Here is a 19392-nt window from a genome sequence, read left to right on the forward strand (position 1 = left end):
AAATTCTAAAGGTGAAATGAAAGGACATTAGATAATCACTTGGATCTACATGAAGAAATACAGAACACCAATAAAAGGTAACTATTGTTAAATGTAAAAGACAGTATAAATTTTTTTTTTTTTTTTTTTGCAGTACGTGGGCCTCTCACTGTTGTGGTCTCTCCTGTTGCGGAGCACAGGCTCCAGACGCGCAGGCTCAGCGGCCATGGCTTACGGGCCCAGCTGCTCCGCGGCATGTGGGATCTTCCCGGACCGGGGCACGAACCCGTGTCCCCTGCATCGGCAGGCGGACTCCCAACCACTGTGCCACCAGGGAAGCCCTAAATGTATTTTTTGTAGCACTTTTTTTCTATCTGATTCAAGAGATAACTGCATAAAGCAATACTTACAAAACTGTGTTGATGGACTTATAATGCATAAAGATGTAGTAAGTATGACAATAATGACACAATGGAGGAAGAAAGAACAGAGCAATATTGGAGCAAAATTTCTGTACACTATTGAAGTTAAGGTAGTATTACTCTGTACTAAATTGTCTTAAAATAAAAGGCTAATTGTAATCCCCAGAACAAACACTAAGAAAATAACTTTTAAAATACTATAAAGAAACAATAAAGAAATTAAAGCACTACATAGAAAATATCTATTTAATGCAAAAAGGAGGCAGTAATGAAGGAATAGAAGAACAAAAAAAGACATAAGTCACATAAAAATAAACAGCAAAATGGCTGGCATTAATCTACATTATCAGTAATTATATTAAATGTAAATGTATTAAATACTCCAACAAAAAGGTAAAGACTGACAGAATGGATTTAAAAAACAAACTATAGGGGCTTCCCTGGTGGCGCAGTGGTTGAGAGTCCGCCTGCCGATGCAGGGGATGAGGGTTCGCGCCCCGGTGTGGGAAGATCCCACATGCCGTGGAGCGGCTGGGCCCGTGAGCCATGGCTGCTGAGCCTGCGCATCCGGAGCCTGTGCTCCGCAACGGGAGAGGCCACAACAGTGAGAGGCCCGCGTACCGCAAAAAAAAAAAAAAAAAAAAAAAAAACAAACTATATACTGTCTATAGGAAACACATTTAGATTTTAAAACAGAAGTAAATAGAAAGTGAAATGATGGTAAAAGATATACCATACAAACAATATCCAAAGAGAGCTAAAATGATTATACAAATATTGAACAAAATAGACTTTAAAACAAAAATGTTGCTGGAGAAAAACAAGAAGATTTTATGATGAAGGGGTTGATCCAGCATGAAGATATCATAATTATAAAAAAAATGCCCTAACAACAGAGCTCCATAATTCATGAAGTAAAAATAGAATTGAAATGAGATTCAACAATAATAGTTGCAGACTTCAGTAGTCCATTTTCAATAATGGACAGAACAACTAAGCAGAAAATCAATAAGGAAACAGAACACTTGAACAACACAAGGAGCCAAGTAGGCCTAACTTATAGGACACTCCACCCAACAGGCACAGAATACACATTCTTCTCAAGTGCACATGTAACGTTTTCTAGGAGAGACCATATGCTAGATCATAACGCAAGCCTTAAACACTTAAAAGGGTTGAATGAGACAAAATATGAAAGTATACTCACTGACTGTAGAGGAATGAAATTATAAATCAATAAAAAAAGGAAATTTAGAGAATTCATAAATATGTGGAAATTAAACAACTCACTCCTAAATAACTAAAGAAGAAATCACCACGGAAATTCTAAAAACATTTTGAGATGAATGGAAATGAAAACACAACGTATCAAAACTTACGGGATGCAGTGTGCTTAGAGAGAAATTTACAGCCATAAATGCCCACGTTATAAAATAAGAAAGTTGTCAAATTAAAAACCTAACCTTACACTTTAATAAACTAGAAAAAGAACAAACCAAACCCAAATCAAACAGGTAGAAGGAAATGATGAAGATTAGAGTGGAAATAAGTAAAACAAAGACTAGAAAAACAACAGAGAAAATCAATAAAAACAAAAGCGTGGTTCTTTGAAAAGATTACCATATATGACAAAATTTAACTAGACTGACCAAGAAAAAAGAGGGTAAGACTTAAATTACTAAAATCAGGGATGAAAGAGGGGACATCACTGCCAACCTTACAGAGATAAAAAGGATTATAAGGGAATAATATGAACAACATTATGCCAACAAATTAGATGACTTCGATGTAAAAGAAAAATTCCTAGAAAGACATAAAGTACCAAAACCGATCCAAGAAGAAAGAAAATCTAAATAAACCTTTAACATGAGACTAAGTTAATAATTTAAACATTCCCCCAAATGTTTCACTAATGACTTCTACTAACTATTTAAAGAATTAATATCAGATAGTTTCACTGGTGAATTCTACCAAACATTTAAAATATTAGTACCAATTATTCACAAACCCTTCCAAAAAGTAGAAGAGGAGGGAACGGTTCCCAACTCCTGTGCAGCCAGGATTCCTCTGATAACAGAAACAAAGACACTGCAAAGAAACTACGGACCAACATCCCTTATGAATACAGACACAAAAATCCTCAACAAAATACTAGCCAAATATGATTCGAATGATCATCGTTTGAGGAGTAGATAAACAAAATGTGGCATAACCATACTATACACAGCCATAAAGAGGAATGAAGTAGTGATAACACGCTACATCACGGATGAACCTTGAAAACATTATGCTAAGCTAAAGAAGCCAATTACAAAAGACCATATATTGTACAAAAGTATGCAGTTTCGTGGTTGCTTGGGGCTGCAGGACAAGGCGGGAGGGTTGTCTCAGGAATGGGAAGTGACTATTAATGGGCATGGGATTTCTTTTGGGGGTAATAAAAATGTTCTAAAATTAGATTATGGTGATAGTTGCATACCTCTAAATATACTAAAAATTAGCAAGCTTAACAATCTAAATGAATGGATTCTGTGGTATTTGAAATATATCTCAAAAAAGCTGTTTAAAAGAGTCTGGTGATGGGTGTTTAGGGGAAGAGCCCAGCAAAAGATGTCATTCAGGCAGGACATGCATCAGCTACATAGCTGAGTTGGGGCAGGTAGGATAAGGAGAACTATTTAGGGGTTCACTTCACTTGGATGCTCCCCATTTGGGGCCCAGGATTCCTGAAGGAGCGTTCCTTATGGTGAAAGGACCCGCAGACCAAGAAGATGAGAAAACACACATCAAGCGTTTTCTTACCCTCTCCTTCCAGGAGTTCAGGACTCTTGAGCTCTCTGGGAGGCTTGCTGCCCTAATGGCCAAGGTCAAGGACTTCAGGCTCCTCCAGGACTGGCTCCTCTTTGGGGCCATAAGTCCACCTCCCAACCCCAGGGCCAGCAGTGTTGACCGTGGCTGTGTGCTGGTTAAACAGACTTGCTCATAAATTCTGTCCACTGACCTATCCTTGCTGTCTCACACCGCCCCCCAGATAAGTGCTGGCTGAACCCTCTCTGAGCGGGTGGGAAGAGGCATTTGACCTTCTGATACCCTCCTGCTAGGAGCATAGAGCAATTCTGAGTTTCCTCAGAAAATCTTCTAAGGTGCAAGCTGACAGGGACATTGGAGATAATCCAGTCTTGCCCGTTTCCCTCTTTACAGATGAGGAAACTGAGGCTCTGAGTGGTAACTCAGAGAGGGGCGGTACTAGGACTGTTATCTGGCCTTCTGATAACCCTGGCGGTTGGCATGCCTGTCCCCATTCATAGGTACAGATGGACGCAGAGGCTCAGAGAGCTGAGAGGTGGCCTGGGGTGCCCCAGCTAGGAAATGGAACCAAATCCTCTGCCTGAGGCTGCTTCCCTTTTTGAAAAACCCACAGGACTGCTGCCCCAGGACATTTGAATGGGGAAGAGGTAACAAAGAGGGACACTTCTTGGAAAACAACTGTGACCCCTGTAAGGCCTGAGCTACAGACAGGAGGCCTCTGGGCTCTGGGCCATGAACACAATCTCTGGAGCAGTAGGCTTGAACATTCTGACATATCCTTCCCACCTTACATGTCCTTAAGGCCAAGTCAGATATAAGTGCTCTCACTCCTGGCTTCTGCCAGCCTTCCCAGTGGAGAGAAAAGACAGAGCCTGCCCTGTCTTCAGGGAGCTTCTGGCTCACATGGCGAGGGGACAGGTTTTGCAAACTGACACACGTATATTTATTCACTGTGATAGGTGTTTTAGAGCAGGGGTCCCCAACCCCTGGGCCGTGGACCGGTACCCGTCCGTGGCCTGTTAGGACCTGGGCCGCACAGCAGGAGACTGAGCAGCAGGCAAGTAAGCGGAGCCTCGTCTGCCGCTCCCCCTCGCTCACGTTACTGCCTGAACCATATCTCCCCTCCCCCCACCCCTGTCCGTGGAAAAATGGTCTTCCGCGAAACCGGTCCCTGATGCCAAAAAGGTTGGGGACTGCTGTTTTAAAGGAAAAGTATGGGATGGCACGTGAGCAAATAACAGGGGTCAGGGAAGGCCTCTCAGGAAAGACTGACGTTGAGAGTTCACTGTGGGCACCACTGGAGTCCCTGAGCATTTCTGAGCAAGGAGCAGTGGGCCCCGAGGGCCACTGGAACAGTCACTGGCTACAGCTGGAGGATGGACTGGAGTGGGGGAGGGTCCAGGCAGGAAGACCCGCCGGGAGGCCACTGCAGCGGTCGGGTGGCAGGCCAGCAGCTGGACCCGGGGAGCTGGTGTGGATGGAGACAAGCAGAGGGATTCAGGTGCACTTTGGAAATGGAACTGGCAGGACCTGGCGATGGCAAATTGGAGGAGGAGGATGAAATTGAGAGCTCAGGTTTAGCCTGATTAGCTTTGGCCATTCTCTAGACCAGGAGACACCCAATGGAGGCGTCAAGTGGCTCTGGTGCTCAGAGCGAGGCCTGGGCCGGGAAACTCACTGTGACTCCGAAGAGGCTGCCAGCAAGAGGGCCGAGTGGGTGGGGGCAGAAGTGAGCCCAAGGAGGATCTGCTCGTGCAGGACCCTGGGAGCAGTGGCAGAGAAGGGACGGCTGGGGAGCTGCAGCTCAGGGGAAGCCTCGACCCCGACCCACCTCCACAGGCCTGGAAAGCCCTTCCGTCTTGGCTTGGTTGGGCTGGCTGCTCATCCTATGAGAGCCAGCTCAGGCATCAGCTGGTCTGGGCATCCTCTGAACCAGCCCTTGCAGAGCACCCAGGCTTGCTGTTCTCCCCGCATTTCTTCTCGGCCTGCAGTGTCACCATGTGCTTCCTGGGTCTCTGCTCGGCCAGGCTGTGAGCACACTGGGGGCGGACGCTGTACCCTCCCCAACTCTTTATCCTCATGCCGGGCACGAGGCCTGGAGTGGAGTGGGTGTCCCACAAATGACTGTTAAATGAACCACCCAAGATTGCTTATTAGCAATCTTGGAAGATTTTGTGAAAAATGGAACCTTCTCAAGAAAGTGGGCTCAGAGGCTATACAAGCGTTTACACAGGAGAACCAGTTCTATCAACCCCACCTCAGGACGGCCACGCCTCCCTCCACGGCAGCGAGGGGCACCTCTGTCTGCCCAGCTTGAGCTGTGCCCTGCAGCAGCGCTCCTGCCTGGCCCACTGGCCTCTGCACCCTGGCCACCAGGCACCCTGACAAGCCTGTTGACCTCAGGAGAGGGACAAGGAGTCCATGTCAACCCCTCACTCTATCACTTGGAGTGCTACAACAAGTGAGGCTGGACTCTCCCAAGTGGACTGCTGCTGGGACCCCCAGGCATCAGGAGACAGGAACAGGTGCAGGTGAGCACAACTGTCTCCCCACCTCTGCTCCACCCACTGCTCTCCTGCCAGCTTCCCTGTTGAGTACAGTACCAGATCACACAGGTGACGAGACGACTGCCATCTAGGGGGGACAGACCCACACCAACCAGGCACTGGAGAGAATGAAATGAACTGGGCCCCCGGGCCAGGGTTTCAGAGATGGCTCTAGGTGTAGGCCACCTTCCCAGGTCTTGACCCCTCTCAGTCCTGACTGAAGGCACCGTGAGAGGGTGTGGTGTGTGCAGAGGCCAAAGAGGTCCAGGCTGTGTGGTGGGGGGAGGCTGGGAGGGGGCGGGAGAGGGGTGACAGGCAACACCAACAAGGCTAAGGAGCTGGGCTTTCTTCTGCAGGCACTGTGGGGCCAAGATGCAGCTTGAGGAGGGACATGAGGTGACAGGAGCCGTGCATGAGATGCTGGCTTGGGCAGCGGACTAGCAGAGGCAAGGATGCACTTGGGATGACCAGTTGGGAAAGCCAGCGCAGTGGAGATGATGAGGGTCTGCACAGAAACTGCAGTGGCCTTGGGGGCAGGGATGGGGACACAGCCCTGGGCAGGATCTTGGGAGCTGTCAGCCTTTGGTCATGGGAAATGAAGCAGGGGGCAGGCTCTCAGGAAATGAGAGCCAGGAAACTGGGAGAAGGGGCTCCAGCTGGAGTTCTGGATCTGCAGGCTGGAGGTGGGCACTTCAGAGGTGGGGGCAGAGGATTTGGGGGCTTTTTCCTTAGAGGTGCTCACAATCATTGGGGCCCGGGGTGAGATGCCTGGGAGAGACTTATAGACAGAGCTCAGAGGGTGAAACAAAGGGAATTCACAGCCAAACTCGGTGCATGGGTCAGGGAAGAACAGCTGGCCAGGGGAGGTAGGAAGGGCCGGGCAGGCGCAGTCCGGGAGGGGGGGGCGGGGGGCGGGTTCCCAGGTGCTCAGAACAGCAGGACTGTTCACCAGGTCCAGCACCAGCACGGGGTCAGGGCTAAGTGCAGGAGGTGCATCGGGGGAGGCTGGGACCAGCAGTTACTGGGGGCTCGTGATGGAGGGAAGGAGAGATGGGCTGGGCTTGTGGGGCACATAAGGGCAAGAGACTGCTTGTTTTCTTTTTAAATGTTCTAATGAGAGACTGAAGCAGGTTCATGGGCTGACAGAAGGAGCCAGTGGAAGGTGCTGGGGACAGAGGACATGACAGGGGGCAAGATCCCAGAAGACAGGAGGGCTCCCGATGCTGAGACCAGCAGGATACATGAGGGGCAAAGAGTGGCAACAGGGGGTCTCAAAGGTCTCAGGGGCCCCCTGTCTGCCCTTTACCCTCCCTGGCCTTGAACAAAAGCTGCCTCAGTGGGACTTCCCTGGTGGCGCAGTGGTTAAGAATCTGCCTGCCAATGCAGGAGACATGGGTTCGAGCCCTAGTCTGGGAAGATCCCACATGCCGCGGAGCAACTAAGCCTGTGCGCCACGACTACTGAGCCTGCGCTCCAGAGTCCACGAACCACAACTACTGAGCCTGAGTGCCACAACTACTGAAGCCCACGCACCTAGAGCCTGTGCTCCGCAACAAGAGAAGCCACCGCAATGAGAAGTCCGCGCACCGCAACGAAGAGTAGCCCCCGCTCGCCGCAACTAGAGAAAGCCCGCGTGCAGCAATGAAGACCCAGCACAGCCAAAAATAAATAATAAATAAATTAAAAAAAAAAAAAGCTGCCTCAGTGATGCACTCCTGCACCACTTCTTCCTCCAAGTCTTGGCTTTGGGTCACCATGCAAACTTGAAGAGAATGAAATCTGTCACTGAACAACCCCACCACAGAGCTCTACATAGCAGAAGCATCTGGAAACATTGTCCAGAAACAATGAAATCAGACAGTGTCCTCAGAGTTCAGAGCAAGCCTGTTCGCCTCTGCTCTTAGGAGAGTGTAATTCTTCTCTGCACATCAGATCCTGCTCACTGACCTTTTGGCTTCTGCAGAAGAACCTGGGACCCAGGACTGCTCCATTGTAACCATCTGTCCTGTGTATGATAGTAAATGTGGTTTACATCGCAGCATATCACGCCCCGAAAAGCACCTGCAGCAATCCCTCCTCAGGTCCAGGCTGCCCGCCTGCAGCTCCACCACCATCAGGAGAGCAGGTGTCCCCTGGAGAGAGTGCCAGGCTTTTGATTTTAAAGACATTAAGCCTAGATCTACTATGGTGACTCTGGCATGTGATGTATTTTTGCTGCTCTCTTTATGGGATTTATTATGTGAGCTTGCCTGCTTTATCAAGTATACTTTTACTCAGGGACATGGTCAAATATCCTGTTGTAAAAGTTCTGATTGAGAAATACCCAAGAATGAAATCGATAACAACAGCTGTTGTCTTGGGGAAATTTATACCAATGACCAATGGATTCTCTTTTGACCTTAATTTCAAAAACACACACTTTTCTCATCTGGAAAGTCAGAAAGCTTCTTCACAGGTAGCTTGTAACAGCTAAACACACACAACATGCACGTGTACACACACACACCCCTTGGAGACATATGTACTGTGTCACTGCTATGACAACTCAACCACAGTCCAAAGCAGCGCGTCTCAAAGTGTGTTCAAAGATATGGATGCCACGAGATGCTCTGTGAAAGGCAGGTTCCCTGGGCCGAAGTCTGTATCTACCATCCACCCGAATTGGAGATGCACAAGTGCACCAATGTGTCGAAAGTTCTGAGAAGTCTTGCAGAGAAAAACCTTCCAAACTTTAATAACTCATGACTTCTAAGGTTATGGCCAAGAGAAACCTGCCCCCGTTTATAGCAGAACTCATTTGGAACAATGGTCCAAACTGTCTCCTGCCTAGCCGGACTGGCCACATGGGTTCAAATTGGTTACATAAGGCAACATTTAAATATTTGGGGATTTTACATTAAAAGACCAAATGTCTGCCCTCTTTGACCATCCTTCCTGCCTGCCAGTGGCTGGCTGCCTGCTCTGGACAGGGCAGGTACACTCTGGCACCCCAGTGCTGCCTAGCCCCTCTCGCTCCAGTCTTGGCCAGCTCTGCTACTTTAAATGGGCTTTGGGACTTTGTGGGCCCTTCAGACTGGGTCCCTGCTCCCAGGCTGCTGTGGCCAGCTGTGCCTTAGGATGGGTTGGGAGGATGGGGGCAAACTGGGAAACACTCCTACACCAGGCCTGTTCCTCACATGGACAGTGTAGCCTGGGGTCCATAGTCCCCAGAAGACAACCCTAGCAGGAGATGCTCCTGGCTCCCTTCTGGGGCTGCTAGTTGAGTAAGTACCTTCCCTAACCAAAGCCTTGCAAATCCACCCTTGCTTGTGGGACTCAGGCTCCACCTCCCTGCAGGGTTTACTGAGAAAGGGTCAGGAAAGACTAAAGCTGCTCCAGCCCTGCCAGGCCCCCAGTGAAATCCTTCCTGCTCTGCTCTGGGCTCTGGCCTGACCTCAGCCAGCATGCAGCCAGACCCTGCCCTCTGAATCCTATGGAGGCCCTGGCTACTGCAACAGCCAAGACATGCTCACCCTCAGTCTCTTCCCTCCAAATGTAAAGATGCGCGTGCAAAATTCTTTTTTCTTTTTAAAATCAAAGTTAGGAAAACTGTTGCTCTGGGGCAATGAGAACCATGGAAGTATTCATATTTCACTTGGGCTGCAAAAAAGCTCAACTACAGATACTATCTTATGGCCAGATTAACTGGGCTCTTCTCTCTTTGCTCTATATGACCTGTTCAAATGTAGGGTCCAATTTAGTTTTGCTATATTGAATACTCATGTTATAAGCTACCTGAAACCCTTTGTGAAACAAACCAATACATTTGTGCCATCCTTATCATCACCCGGACAAGAGTCCTTCAAGCTGCTTGACACATTCAAACCTTTCTTTATCGGGATCCAGAATATACTTTTCAAGGAACTGGGACCTGGCGCCCATCCTGGTAAAGCCTGCGCTGACCTTACAGTTTAAAGGAGGCTTCCCAGACTCACCTTGTCTTAACAGTCACTTAGGGAAGTCCTTAAACACACAGCTTCTCAGGCTGTTCCCCAGAGCCCATGCAGAAAGAAGGTCAGGATGGGGCCCTGAAATCTGCATGTTTAACAAGCGAGGGGCAGGTGGGTTTTAGGTTCCGGCGAGCTTGGGAAGCGCTGCAGTGAAGAGTTGCATCACTACGTTTCTGACAACAGGAATCGTTTCAGTCAGTCAAGGGTTAAGTTAGAAGGGCCACTGCCCAAAGGAGGCCGGACCTCATTAGCAGCCAACGTCCTCGGCGTGTTTCTCGGCTTGGAGTTCTCCCCAAGCCCGCTGCATTCCACAAGCAGCTCCCCTCGAGGTTCTACCGCGACTTTTGGAAAACTGAGTCAGGGCCCCTGGGTACAAGTCTGTGACAGAGGCAGGCAAGGAGAGTGAATGGCCCTGCTCCGGGGCGGTTAAGCCGCAGAGGCGGCACCAGGCGCAAGCCAGGCTCCCTCTGCAGACGATCTGCGGGCGGGGCCGGGAGCCAGGGGTTCCGCCGCCCCAGCCCTGGACTTGTTGGACCCTCAGCCGGCGCTCACCGTCCGCTCTGGACCCCACAGGGCGGGCGCTCCCCTCCACTCCTACCCCGGGGACGGACCCTAACCCCCAGCAGGGTTCCAGGAGGAGCCCCTGTACGCGTGCTCCAAAGTTCAGAGACTCTGGGGGGGTTACAGCCACCTCTGAGCCCTTTCCAAGGCGGAGGAGGCAGGTGTCGGGTGGCCCAGGGGGATCCCGCGGACAAATCCCCGAGGCGGGACTGGCGGCTCCCAGCGGCGGCTGGAGGTAACCAGCGGCGCGCGCCCCGCGCCGGAGCGCCGAGGTTCCGAGCCCACGGCGCACGTGCGCGCCCGAGAGTTACCTTTGGGCGCTCGCAGGTGTCCCCTCCAGTCTTTGCAGCAGCACAGCCCCATGGCAGACGCCCGCGCCCGCCTCTCGGCTCCACTGCCTGGCGCGCCGCCTGCTGCCCGCACCCCCGGGGCGGCTCGACCGACGTCCGGCCGGCGGGCAGTCTCCAGCCCGGCGCGGGGCCACCGGCCGGGCAGCTCTCCTGCCCTCACGCTCCGTACCGGTCCCGCTCCGCGGGTCTCCCGGCCTCCGGGCAGACCCTGCTAATCAATAGGAGAACGCGCAGATCGCGCCGGCTGCCCGCTTTTATCTCCGCGCGCCGGCTCCCTGCCCTCGCGGGCGCCCTCCCCGCGGCCCGTTACTCTCCCGGGGCGCCGAGCTGCGCGCTTCCGAGGGGCCACCAGGGAGCGCTGTGCGAGCCGCCGCAGTCTGTAGCTCCCTCCTCTGCCAGTTGGGAGCCGGCTAAGGGTGGGGGTCGATGCTGGCCGACCGCAGACCGGAAGGAAAGGTCCCCTCGCTGTGCAAGGGCGGCGCCACCCTTCCCCCAGCATCCTCTAAGTAGTCATCTCTTAGGTGGCTTGGGGGGCGTCTACCAGGGCCACCCTGCTCTCAGTTTCCCAGCTCGCCTGCACTCCACAACTGTGCAGTTGCCCAGGTTACCCCCCAGACCTGTCTGGGTTACCTATGGACTAGTGACGTTGGGTAAGTCACTTCCCCTCTGAGACGTCTGAAACGTGAAGGAAACGACACCGTTTCACAGGTCATTTAGCACAAATGAAAGGTTTGATGGTATCAAGTTACGCAAACACTTGTACTCAGTTTTCTCATCTATCAGATGGAAAGAATAATAGAACTTCATTGGAGCTTTGTGAAGATTAAATGAATATTATTCATTTAATCATTAAAATGTTTTAGGACACAACTGCTAAGTGCTTTGTAAGTGTGAACTATCATCATCATCAAGTGTTGGTGAGGATTTGGGCAAATGGGTACGTTTGCCAGGAGGGATTGCTTTGGTGCAATCTTTCTGGAAGGTAACAATCAAGCTGCTTATTAAAACTAAAAATGCTAATACCCTGGGACCAAGCAATTGCATTTCTCAGCATGCATTCAGCCCACACCCCCAGGAAAACCCGTACCAGGCTTCTCATTGCAGCCCTGTTTGTAACTGCAAAAAACTGCAACCAAAAAGATGTTCATCAGTAAAGGGATTATCGAATACACTGGTATTTTCATGAAATGAAATACTATCGAAGGAGGGAGAGGCAGCTGAATGTTCAAGATCTATGGATTCATAACACTTATGTAAAACGCACACCCTCAGAATATGATTTCCCTGTATAGTCCCCACTCTGTGCTGGGCACTGCTCTAGGCACTTGGGCCTGGAAAAATACTTAGGAAGAAGACAAAAAAATCAAGAGTGGTTCCCTCTAGGGACAGGGCAAGTGATGAGAATGAATTGAAAGTGGGTGTCAGGGGAATTTAGCATTCTTATAGTGGTCTAATTTCTTAAAAGGAAGGCATATTTACATATTATTGTGTAATTAAACAATTAAGTAAGAGAAATGATTTCAACTGTCCGGCACAGAGTAGAGTTCTTAATATTAGGTTCTCTCTCACCCATCCAGTTCCTAGGATCTGTTCGTGCCCCTGAAACAGGCTGTGGTCAACCTCTGATGGCCTTGGCTTGACTGGGATTTTCTCCTTCCCTCCTCATCCCACCTTGAGAAAACAGACATGGCCTGGAGGAGAGCAGTGGCAAGGCCAGGCCAGAGGCAGAGGCTGCCTGTAGCATGGAGCAGAAGAGTTAATTGTTGAGGGGGAGGCTGGGGAAGGGAGGAAAGAATGACTTGGAACAGGGAAGAGGTTTTTCCAGGAGTTAAGTCTCATTCAAAGGAGAGATTAACAACAGTGGGACAGATTTCTGCTTCCCTCTCTAACTCTCCAGAAAGACCAGGGTGAGGCTTCTTCAGGGAGAGAGGAGGGTTGCCCCGCACTAGATCCGGAAAGAAAGATGTTTTCATTTCATGACATGAAGGCGGGGGTTACAGAGAGGGAGTAACTGAGAAAAAACAGAGAGACCTGACTTCTGGTTGCTGCCAAGTCATTTTAAACAGTTTTAGCACCAGGCAAGATCACTTAGTCACAGCGGGCTTAATGAGGCCCCAGGAATTCCAAGCTAGAGCTCCCTGCATTCAGGGAGAGCATGTGCGGGGAGTGAGCCCCGGGTGATTGTCCAACGGCCAAGTCCTACATTTGGAAAGCAAGATTTAAAAGAAAACATCACAGCGGCCATTGTGGGCTGCTTGTTTATCTTTCTAAGAGGAAGTAGCAAAGCAGGATCATTTCAAATGAACCTATTATAGAGGGTCAGCATCCCCATTGAACCGTTCAAATATATTTGGGGATACTCAACTTTTCAAAGTGACTTTAAATATCAAATCCCAGGGCAGTTTACAGGACAGAACGCAAGGCAAGAGCTTATAATATTATTGCCTTGGGTTTCGCACACTTTAATTCCTGATTATATTGATATATTATCTTTTTATAGTTTTCTAGCTGTGCGTCTATTTCTCAAGAGGGGAGGAAAATAACATTCACTATGTTTCCCACCATGTGCCAGGCAACTCACAAGTGCTATTATCTCAATTAACCACAGGACAGCCCCATGAGGCACAGTTAGATTAAACTTACAGAGGAAGAAACTAAAGTTCAGGGAGGTGAAGAGACTTGCCCAGGATCAATGAAATGGTAAGTATCAGAATCAGGATGGATGGATGGATTGGTGGATGGACAGGTGAGTGGGCTGAGTAGGTGAATGAGTGGGTGGATGGGTGGGTGGGTGGATGGATGGGTGGGTGGGTGGATGGGTGGGTGGGTGGATGGGTGGATGGGTGGACAGACAGATGGATGGATGGCATTTACCCCATCACGTGTAGAGTCATGGGCTGCAATTGCAAAAGCACAGACCGAGCAAGGAATTCACCTGATAATTAAAATCCCTGAACATAGACCCCTGAATTGATCATGACCCCAAACGATCTTGAACTGAGCCAAAACGTCAGGCTCACTCACCGCTCCAAGGCTTCAGCTGAGCTCAAGCCACTCTACTCCAGAAAACTGACCATGGAGGTGGGGGCCCCTGAGACATCTTCCTGAGCTAGAAGGCCAACATCCTACACATGATGGGAAAGCAGAGCCAGAACAAGGGGGCGGGTGTCCAGTGAGTACAATGAGCTCTGGGAGGAGGATCGGATGCCAGCTTTGGAGGACAAAGGCTCTGTGGGGCTGGGGCTACACCCACCCATCCAGAGCTCCACCTCCTGCTGCTTTAGTCCATTTCTCTGGGAGACTCAAAGTTCGGTGGTGAGGATATGAGGTTGTTTCTAAGGAGGCTGCTGCTGCTGGGATCCTAGCCCTCTGCAGCCTGAGCCCCTGGTTCCAGACACGCTCCAGGCCACTCAGGGATTTGCTTAGGAGTCTCAGGACCCGGCCTTTATACCCCTCTGCGGGAGTCTGGTTACTCCTCCCAGCTCATACCCAAGGTACCCCTAGGGTGCCATCTCAAGGTGTGAGCCCAGCCCTAGGCAGCTCAGGGAAGAGTAGAAATGGGGACATGGCATCTTAGTCACAGGTGTAGCTTTGGGGGGCTGTGATGATCATTCCTTCATTCTTTCATTCATCCAGGTACCAAACGATGACTGAACACAACTGAATATCTGAGAAGAACAGCCCAGGGCTGAGCTCTGGGGGGACAGTGCCCTGGTCTGCTGAGGGTGGTCAGGAGAGGCTCTCCAGAGGATAGGTCTCTGAGGTGAGAGCTGAGACATGAGGAGGAGTCCAGCACCTTAGGGATGGTGTGGGAATGGTCCTCCAAGGAGCACTGTTGGTATCACGTGAAGGAGCGTGGTTCCAGGGTGGGGAGCAACACAGCAGGGCATTTAGAGTAAGATGCAGCCTGGGATTCTGACTGATCAGGCTGGTGCTGCAGTGAAGGAGGGACTGGAAAGGGGCAACCGGGAGAAGGGAGGAAGCCTAGAAGCAAAAGGCATAAGGCAGGTGAGAAATGCAGGGCAGAGGAGATGGAGATTGGGCGGGACTGTGTACTAGTGAGGCGGCCCCCAGCGACCCACACCACCCAGTCCCCACAGCCTGTGTGCTCCTATCCCCTTGAATCTGGGCCACCCTATAACTTGCTTTAACCAACAGAAGGTGACAGAAGTGAAGTGACTCTGGGCCAGCCCTGGGCCTAAATCCTAAAATGGCTTGGTAGCTTCCGCTGTTGTCTTCCCGGGAGAGCCACCCCCTTGTGAGCAGTGGGACTCAGTCCTGAGACCGCCATGCTCCGGGAAGCCCGAGCCAGCCATATGGAGAACTGAGGTCAAGGCCAGCCACGCGAGTGAGGCCGCCCTGGAGACGGTCCAGCTGATATGTGTAGAGCAGTGATGAGCTATCCCTGCTGAGCCCTGCCCTCATTGCAGAACGAGAGCAAATAAATGTTTAAGTCACTTAGCTTTCAGGTAGTTTGTTATGCACTAACACAACTGAAACATGGGGGGCGGGGGTAATACATCCTCCTAATAGCCAGCAGTGCCAGGCAAAGAGTGTGACATTCCATTCGAATTCAGAGCAATCCTCTGTGTTCGGTATCCTCATCATTTCCACTTTAAAGAGGAGGACACTGAGGCACAGAGAGGTGAAGTAATTTGCACAGGTAATTCATACAGCTAATTAGTGGCCGAGCTTGGATTAGAACCCAGCCTGTCTTGTTAAGGAGCCTCCGCTCTTAACTCTGTGGTAAATATTTTGGAGGGAGAGGAAACAAACTTGGCAATGGATTCATGCCGCATGGGTCTAAGGCATGTCCGTAGGTGAGGCTCGTGGTAAAAAAAGACAGCCCCTGGGAAGTGCTGGACGGGGTCTGGCAGGAAGGCCATGTGAGGCTCACTGCTCACTTAGCTTTTCAGAGTAATGCCTGTTCCCTGGCGGCCCTGACAGCTGATTAGAGGGGGCTTCTTGAAGGTAAAAGCACTTTGTAGACTGCTTATTACAAACCTACCCCATACTGGTACTGGTATCTCACATTTAATTTTCACAGCAGCCTCCTGATGGTGATGTGTCATAATGCTCATTTTACAGATGAGAATATAGTCATCTGCCCAGGTTATGTGAGCTCTCAAAGTCACAGAGCTGGTAGGTAGGAGAGCCTGTCCTTGAATGTGGGCAGTCTGACCACCATGGGACACCTTCTTAATGATCAGCTCCCTGCCTCCTGGCTTTGGGCCTGAATCACCCTCTCTCATCTTCTCCTCCCGTCACAGTTCTGATCTGTGTTAGGAGTTTGCCCACAATTCAGTGTGCATATTATGCCACACATACAACACTCAATGATATTCTGGAATTGGAAAGGACTTTACATTTTAGTACGGCCTTCTCATTTTTCATGGGAAATGCAAAGTCCAGAGAGGCTAGATCCACTCCACATCAGGCATTTCTTGAGGGCCTACTGTGTGCCAGGCACTAAAGTTGAGTTGGTGACAAGTTGGGGCTATCTTCAGTCAACTGCAGTTTTTGCTTTGAAACAGATGTAGAGAAATGATAAGCAGAAAAGAGGTTTCACCCACCATCTCTCAAAATAAGTTTTGTGCACTTTTACCACAGTGCATGGAAGCCAACTGATCTGGATTTAACTATCTGGTTAAACATATTAACTAGCTCCCTCCCATACCCCGATTATCCCTCATCAACAGCATTGCTGTTATTCACTTCACAGACTCATTGCTCTGGGTTCATTTTTCTAAAATGAAATATGTCACTCTGGGGAAGGTGGAGTCTATTTGAAGCAAGCACACACTGCTTTGTGCTAGAAGAGGCTGTGGATCCCATAAGGAGTGGTATGCTTTTACCTTTCTCTTAATGAGAATTAAGTCTCATTTCTCTTTTTGCTTTGGCTGCCAGGAAGCTCAGGGAAATTTTAAAGTTCAGCTTTGGCAAGTATGAAGGCACCAAAGTAGGCTTTCACATTTACGTTTTGTTTCCTGATTTTGCTTTTCTACTTTTACTTGCATTTTCTTGGGTTCTTCAGTTTTATAATTATTACCATTGTGTTACCTTCATTTTAAGTGTTCTCATTAGAAGCCATTTCAAACCCTCTGTGGAATAACATAGGAGTATAAGTCGATAAGTGAATGTAATACCTCCTGTTTTAAACGAGGAGTTGGTAAACTTTTTCTGAGGGGCAGATCATAAACATATTTAAGCTTTGCCACATGGTCTCCATAGCAACTACTCAACTCTGCCCTGGTAGCATGAAATCAACCATAGACAATACAGAAATGGATGGGTGTGGCTGTGTTTCAATAAAACTTTATTTACAAAAGCAGGTGGTAAGCCAGATTTGTCCTGTGGGCTTTATGTAGTTTGCAATCCCCTGTTTAGAAGACTTTTAGACCATTAGGAAATTGTTTCCTCTTAAGTTGGGAAGTACTTGGCTTAGAAAAAACGTGAATTCCCATCTCTAAGAGGTGGGGATTCTGTCCAAGATGTCTAGTTTCCATTTCTGGGTGACAGATTAGGAAAAAGCAACTGCACAAACTGTCTGGACAGTTGGCTCTCGGGAGAGATCCACAGTGCCCGGGAGGGGTCAGTCTCTGATACAGTGGGCTCTGAAGTCTGCCAGCCAGAGCCTATTCTCCTGCACATTTGCTATGCCCAGTCCTCAGGGAGGGGGGCGATGGGGGCAGGGCCCCAAGGTGCATGGCCAGCCGGCTTCCCCAGCTCTGGCCAATGGGCCTTCAGCCGCTGAGGATGTTGTTTGTGGAAGGAATGTGTCTGCAGCTCCAAATTCCCACAGAGAAAGACAAGGGGAATCGTTGGGGAGAAATTCCTGGGCCACATTTTTCTTGCTGTTCATGTGGCCTGAAGCCATTGAACTTGGCCAGACTGCCCAGAGAGGGATTTTACAAAGCCCATTGTCCTTCCTGAAGCCTCACCCCCAGCCCTGCTCCCACCTGCTCTTTCTTTCTTTCCTCCCCTAGCCCCAGGAGAAATGCAGCATGGGAAAGAGCGGGAGGCCAGGACCATGGCCCTGAGGGCTTTTGCTCCTTGTCCAGGACTGACCCGCTGCAGCAGCAGCTCCTCGAAGGCAGGCAGGGCACTTCCTGGTGGCTGTGATGGCATCAGAACTTTCCATACACTACAGGGGCATGGTCTCATCTGCTTGAGCAGGAGTCACCAAGTGGTACACTTACTTCAGTAATAAAAGCAACACATACTGAGCATCTGCTGTGTGCTGAGTACTGAGCATTCTACATATATTTACTCAAACTCCACAAGAATGCTATTACAACCCCCATTTTACTGATGGGGAAACTGAGGCGCAGAGCTGCTAAGTGATTTACCTGGGGTCCCACAGCTAGTAAGAGACAGGATTTGAACTGAGGAGCCTGGCTCCAGCGTGGCTCTTACCTCTCCCTTTCAGTACATACGATCCCCGTGGCTCAGCATTCCATTACAGATACTGCCCTAATGGCGAGTCTCCACAGTATCAGAAAAATCCAGGTGACAAAGCGTTTGCATAGATAAGACCTGTGCACCTTTGAAGGTTCCCAGCATCCCCACGTGCCACAGAAGATAAGACCCTCTACCATGAGCTAGGCCCATCTGTTGTCTGGTCCGCTTGGCTGAGGGCACAGCACTGTGACCTGGGGGTTAATTAGTCCTCCTTGCGGTTGTCACCATTGCTGCTGACAGTGGGAGGGAGTGACCTCAGTTACCGGGTGAGTCTCTGAGTGTTTGCAATGCACCAGCCTCCAGGATTGGCAATTTGCATACATTATATGTCTTAAGCACAACCACCCTGAGACTGAATGTAGAAAACCCCATGTCACAGATAAGGAAACCAGCACGTTAATCAGGTAATTAATGCCGGCTGCCATTACAAAACAACCGCAAATCTTAGAGCCTTAACCCTATAAACATTCTTTCGTGCTCAGGTCACCATCTCAAGTAGGTCAGCATGAAATGGGGGAAGGAGAAGGCTCTGCTCCAGGCGGTCACTCAGGGACTCAGGCTCCTTCTAGGACCTCAGCGTCCTCCCCTGGATCCTTTCCATCAGAGGAGGGAAGAGGGAGCAGGGAGATCTCAGGGAATTTTAGGGGCTGAGAGCAGCCTGCAGTCACACTCCCACCCACATTCCATTGTCCAGCGTTCAGTCATGTGACCCATCTTGCTGTGGGCGTGGCTGGAAAACTGTCTGCATGGACATAGGAAAGGGAAACAGGTTTGGCTGCCACCCTGGGGTTCAGAGAGATGAGGTGCTGTGAGGTGCAGGTGGGCCATTAGATGCCCAAGCCTGTCTTTGGCCTCTGTACTGCCTTGACTAAAACTGAGTTGAATTCCAACTTCCACCACCTTGAAAGATCTTCTGTCTTTCAGTGGGGCAATGGATGGGGCCGAAGGTGCTGAGGGGCTATGAGGATTAACTGGGATATTAAGAGAAGTAAGTGCCCAACAGCCTTCCCTTTCATGGTTGAGCTGCAGCCAGCGGTGCTGGGCAGGTGGAGGGGCGGCACTGGGACAATCTCAGCCCAGAGGAGAGAGGTGGGGATGGCAGAGTCCACAGAGGGGGGTTCAAGTGCCTGTGCTTGCTGCTGCCACCTAGCTGTAGAAGGAGGAAGCGCAGGACAAGCCGGCTTCGTGATTCTGGTTCTGGTGGGCAAGTGTCCAGGCCACTTCCATCCCATCCTGATGCCCATTAGGTTTCTTAGCAGAAGCTGGCCTTGGCCAT

General features: G+C 50.0%; 1 protein-coding gene across 7 annotated transcripts in view; it reads right to left on the reverse strand.

The window, feature by feature from the left end:
* Positions 1–19392, reverse strand: part of ARHGAP22 (Rho GTPase activating protein 22) — a 219865-nt gene that overhangs the window by 85528 nt on the left and 114945 nt on the right. For 2 of the 7 annotated variants that reach the window (XM_032607464.1, XM_032607463.1), the window contains exon 1: positions 10617–10744. The exons of the other annotated variants lie outside the window; for them this stretch is intronic. In XM_032607464.1, the coding sequence (XP_032463355.1) occupies positions 10617–10668 (52 nt within the window). In that variant the 5' untranslated portion in view covers positions 10669–10744. Of the gene's footprint in view, positions 1–10616; positions 10745–19392 lie in introns of those variants that run through there. 7 annotated transcript variants of the gene reach the window in all.

The sequence above is a fragment of the Phocoena sinus genome, chromosome 16 (assembly GCF_008692025.1).
Source record: "Phocoena sinus isolate mPhoSin1 chromosome 16, mPhoSin1.pri, whole genome shotgun sequence".
NCBI lineage: Eukaryota > Metazoa > Chordata > Mammalia > Artiodactyla > Phocoenidae > Phocoena > Phocoena sinus.